Source organism: Microtus ochrogaster, linkage group LG4 (genome assembly GCF_000317375.1).
Source record: "Microtus ochrogaster isolate Prairie Vole_2 linkage group LG4, MicOch1.0, whole genome shotgun sequence".
NCBI classification, from domain to species: Eukaryota; Metazoa; Chordata; class Mammalia; order Rodentia; family Cricetidae; genus Microtus; species Microtus ochrogaster.
In genome coordinates, this window is record NC_022030.1 from 23145921 (window position 1) to 23150336 (window position 4416).

At 52.9% G+C, this 4416-nt stretch overlaps 1 protein-coding gene across 13 annotated transcripts in view; it reads right to left on the reverse strand.

Annotated features, from left to right (window-relative positions):
• Positions 1-4416, reverse strand: part of Dpf1 (double PHD fingers 1) — a 13918-nt gene that overhangs the window by 4252 nt on the left and 5250 nt on the right. For 6 of the 13 annotated variants that reach the window (XM_026786406.1, XM_026786409.1, XM_026786407.1 and 3 more), the window contains exons 2-7: positions 3825-3985; positions 3644-3751; positions 2023-2150; positions 1782-1871; positions 553-631; positions 248-379 (exon numbers count right to left, since the gene is read on the reverse strand). In XM_026786406.1, the coding sequence (XP_026642207.1) occupies positions 248-379; positions 553-631; positions 1782-1871; positions 2023-2150; positions 3644-3751; positions 3825-3985 (698 nt within the window). Of the gene's footprint in view, positions 1-247; positions 380-552; positions 632-1781; positions 1872-2022; positions 2151-3643; positions 3752-3824; positions 4377-4416 lie in introns of those variants that run through there. The other 7 variants (XM_026786401.1, XM_026786400.1, XM_026786403.1 and 4 more) reach the window with 2 other exon arrangements.

The following is a 4416-nucleotide window of genomic DNA, read 5'->3' on the forward strand; positions in this document are numbered from 1 at the left end:
GAGAGAGAGAGAGAGAGAGAGAGAGAGAGAGAGAGAGAGAGAGAGAGAGAGAGAGAGATGGTGTTGGTTGTCATGGCAACCTCAGAGCCAGCATCCCTATGGTCGTTGGGGGAGGGAACCGTTAAGCTGGAGATTTTCCAGAAATGTTTAATGTGCCCCCACCTCCCCTTCCCCAGCTACTCCCAGGCTCCACCGCCCCACCCCACCCCTGGGCATCTCACCCACCAGCCCTGACCCTCTGACTCACGTTTATGGTTGTTTTTCCGATGGAAAGGCAGGGCGTGGCGCTCAGTGTGCTCCTCCCCCTCCTCCTCAGCCAGGTGGGTGTGGGTGTAGTGGTAGCTGAGCCCTGGACGGTTTTTATACCTCTTCCCACAGACTGGAAGGTGAAGGGGTGGGTAGTAGTCAGACTCCAGGGCCACCTCCTCCAGCCTGGCCTCCAGGATCCCACCATTCCCACTCTTTCCCGAGGACCCAGGACCAGAACAAGGGCCATAATATGTGAGGCCACCTGGTCCTACACTCCCTCTCCTCCCCTTCTGCAGGACTCACTATCACAGACGTACGGCTTGTCTCGGTCCTCCAGGGAAGCGGTGTCCTGGCGTTTCCTAAGACCTCCAATGCCATACGCCTGGGGGGAGGAGGGTTAGGAGTAAGGAGCCCAGAAAACCAGGGAAAGGTTCATCATTCTTGGGGTTTCTGAGTTTGGTTGTTTGGTTGTTATTGCTGTTGTCTGAGACAGGGTCTCACTATGTATTTCTGGCTGGCCTGGAACTCACTACGTAGAAGGGGCTGGCCATGCACTGACCCTCCTGTCTCTGGATTACAGGCATGCGCTACCGTATTTTTACTGGGCTTCTTCATTTAGACTTGAAAGTCAAATTGAAAAAAAAATTAATTTTTCTTTTCAGTCCTGGGGCCGTGGCTCAGTGACAGAGCAGGTGTCATGTGAGTCTGAGACTCTGGCTTCCATCCCAGCACCACGCAACAGTAATTAAATCTCCACGTGAAACTGGTCAAACTTCCTAGCTATAAGCCTTTGAGCTTCTCTCAGTACAACCACGGAGATAATTCTTTTTGTTGCTGTTTGGAGACAGGGCTCCTGGCTGTCCCGGAACTCCCTATATAGATCAGGCTGGCCTTGAACTCACAGAGATCCTCTTGCCTCAGCCTCTCAAATGCTAAGATTAAAGGTGTGTTCTAACACTTTTTTATTATTTTTACTGGAATTTTGGTTTTGTTATGTTTGAGACAGGGTTTCTCTGTGTAGCCCTGGCTGGCCTGGAACTCGCTGTGTAGACCAGGCTGGCCTTGAACTTAGAGATCCACCTGCCTCTGCCTAGTGCTAGGATTAAGGCCATCAAGCAGGTTTTCGTTTGTTTTGTGTGTGTGTGTGTGTGCGTGCATATGTGTGTGTGTGCGTGCGTGTGTGTGTGTGTGTGTGTATGTACACATGTGTGCATGTAGGTGTTGTTTGGGTGGTTGGTTTGGTTTAGGATTTTTTATTTATTTATCTTTTTTTTGCATGGGGTCTTTTTATGTAGTTCAGAAAAGTCTAGAATTCACTTATCTCAAACTTAAGGCAATCCTCCTGCCTCAGCCACCACACCCAGCTCTGCAGACCATCCTGATCCGCAGCACAAACTACATTTTTCTTTTCTTTTCAAATGTTTCTAATGCACTGAGTCGGATTTCCTCATCCATCAACACGGGCATAAAATCCGCTACTCCTACGTACAGCTCTGGGGAGGAGGTGGTGGGGAGAAGCTTCCGGAAGATACCTTTCCTTTGGCCCTGTTCTTCCTCCTGGGAATGTCTTCCTCCAAGTCTTCTACCTCGAGTTCATGCGGAAACTCCAGCAACTGCTGTTTCTGGGCCCAGTAGAAGGGAGATTGGGGGGTCAAGAAGGTGGGGGCACGGATGTGCTGCAGGTGGGGCAGGAGAGCAAGTCGGGGAGCCTTCGGGGAGGATGGAGACTCAGGGGACCCAGAGCGGACCTGCAGCCAGGGTGGGGGCTCCTACCTGACAGTCCATAATGGTCTCCTCTTCCTTCAGCTCGACCTTCTTCTCTCCTGTCTCAGCACACAGCAAAGCCTCAAGGACTGGCCCTTCCGGAAGGCCACCCTCCTTCTTCAAGGGTACCTCACAATCTGGGGACAGTCCACAGGAAAAGTGGTACCCATTGAGGAGGCCGTGACCAGAGTGCCCAGGTTATGGCTGGGGGGGGGGGACGGGGGCGGACAGGGTCCTTAGGGCAGGGACAGGCTCTCCCACACCTAGTCAATAAGGACATAAAGATTCAACCTCAGACCCTAGGGAGACATGGCCACACCTTAGCTCTACTGACTAAAAAAGATAAGGCCAGGACACCAAATACACCCAGAAACCCTCAGGGACAATCCAGCCCCTCGGCTACACCCAGAAAGTCAGACATGTGACTAGGGTACACACAGACATGAAAGCGGGACATGTGGATAGGTGGGCAAACACGTCAGACCTTTGAGTACAGCTAGACACACAGAAGACACAATTAAACCCTGGGATACAGGGGAACTCAGAAGGAGATGAAGGAGTCACAGAGCAATCTGAACCCACATTAATTAGGAAGACACAAGCAGGTCCTATGATACACCTGGACACTCAAAGACACCCCCAGGGAGAAGCACTCAAGTGTGCTCACACACGTAAATAGAGAAACACGGGCAGTCCTCTTGACAGGACGACACACACAGAAAGACATGGCCAGTCAGCACTCCTGTACTCCTGTTACAAGCAGACCCTCACACACTGCGGGGGAGGTCAGGGGTTCGGGACCAGTGTCTGGCTTTCCTGAACACACTGGAAAGGCACTAACCCAGTCAGTCTATGAACTAGCACACACCTCAAGAAACACTTAACACAGAAACAAGCTGAAAGTCTCCCATAGCAACTCCACAGCATCAGGACCACAGCAGGATGCCCCATGGAACCATATATACCCCGAGAAGAGTTAGATATGCACAGACCCACCACACGCACACATCAACCACATTCCTTCTGACACATACCCTCACTTGGAAACACCTAGACAGAAACAAGCGTTCTAAGACACTGAGCAACAGAGTTACAGTTAGACACTCAACTCAGTGATTCTCAACTTTCCTAATGTTGTCACCTTTTAATGCAGGTCCTCATGTTGCAGTGACCCGGACCATAAAATTATTTCATAACTGCTTAATTACTATAATTTCGCTACTATTATGAATCGTGATGTAAATATCTGATATGCAGGATACCTGATACGCGACCCTTTCAGGGTCCCCACTCACAAGTTGAGAAACATTGCTAACTCATCCAAACACACAGGGAGATAGCCAGATGCCCCCAGCACCCACAGAAAGAAACACAGCCAGACATGGGTGTATCCCAGCTCACTGGGGAGCAAATAGAGTCAGACTTGATACACCTAGTCACAGATAACGCAGTGTCCTCCATACACCTGCTCGGCCATGACCCACATAGCAGGTATGGCTGGAAGCTCAGGAACTCAAAGGAAGTAACTCAAGCCATCTGGGAGAGGGGCAGATAGCCTGCTATGGAGACACCAGCGGGGCTGAGGACCTTGGTGGGGGCCACACAGCCCAGGGAACACAGCTGCACCCACCGATCCTGTACTCGCAGGGCCGCAGCCTGGGGTCCTCCAGGATGTTGAGCCTCCGTTTCTTCCTCCAACAGCGGGCAGGATAAGTGTAGATCTGTCCCGGGGCCAAACCTGGAGGAAAGAGTCTGTGAGCAAGTGGTCCCGGGACGCAGGCCCCGCCCTGCCCCAGCCTCGCGGCGGGTACCAGGCCCGCGGTGAGTCTTCTCCATCCAGATGTAGCAGTTGTTCTGGGCCACACCGGTCTGCGAGTCGAGGAAGGGCAGACGCAGGCTGCGCTCGGCGCACAGGCGCGCGTTGTAGCTGCGGCAATGCTCGATGGCCTCGCGGTAGAAGTCCTCGCCGAGGCTGCGGGGGCGGGCGAGCAGCGAGCGGGCGACTATCAGCAAGGGCTGGCACGGGGAGGCCCAGCACCCTCCCCCAGCTGCCCGTTCCCACTGGTCCGCAAAGGGTAGGCCAGCCAGGACCACCTTCACCTCCCCCCTCCTCCCACCCCTCCGGACCCGGGGGCGGGGCAGGGTGCTGCCGGGGAGGCAGCTACCTGGAACTTGACTGTGTCTCAGGTTAGAAGTCGTCACAGACAACACAGAAACAGATCGAAACACACCGGGACCCATCCACACATGAACGTAGTCAAACACCCAAAACAAACAAATCGCACATGGCCACACGGGATTTACACACAAAGAGAAACATATCCCAATATTCACAAAGGAAAAGCAAACATTCTCTCTCTCTCTCTCTCTCTCTCTCTCTCTCTCTCTCTCTCTCTCTCTCTC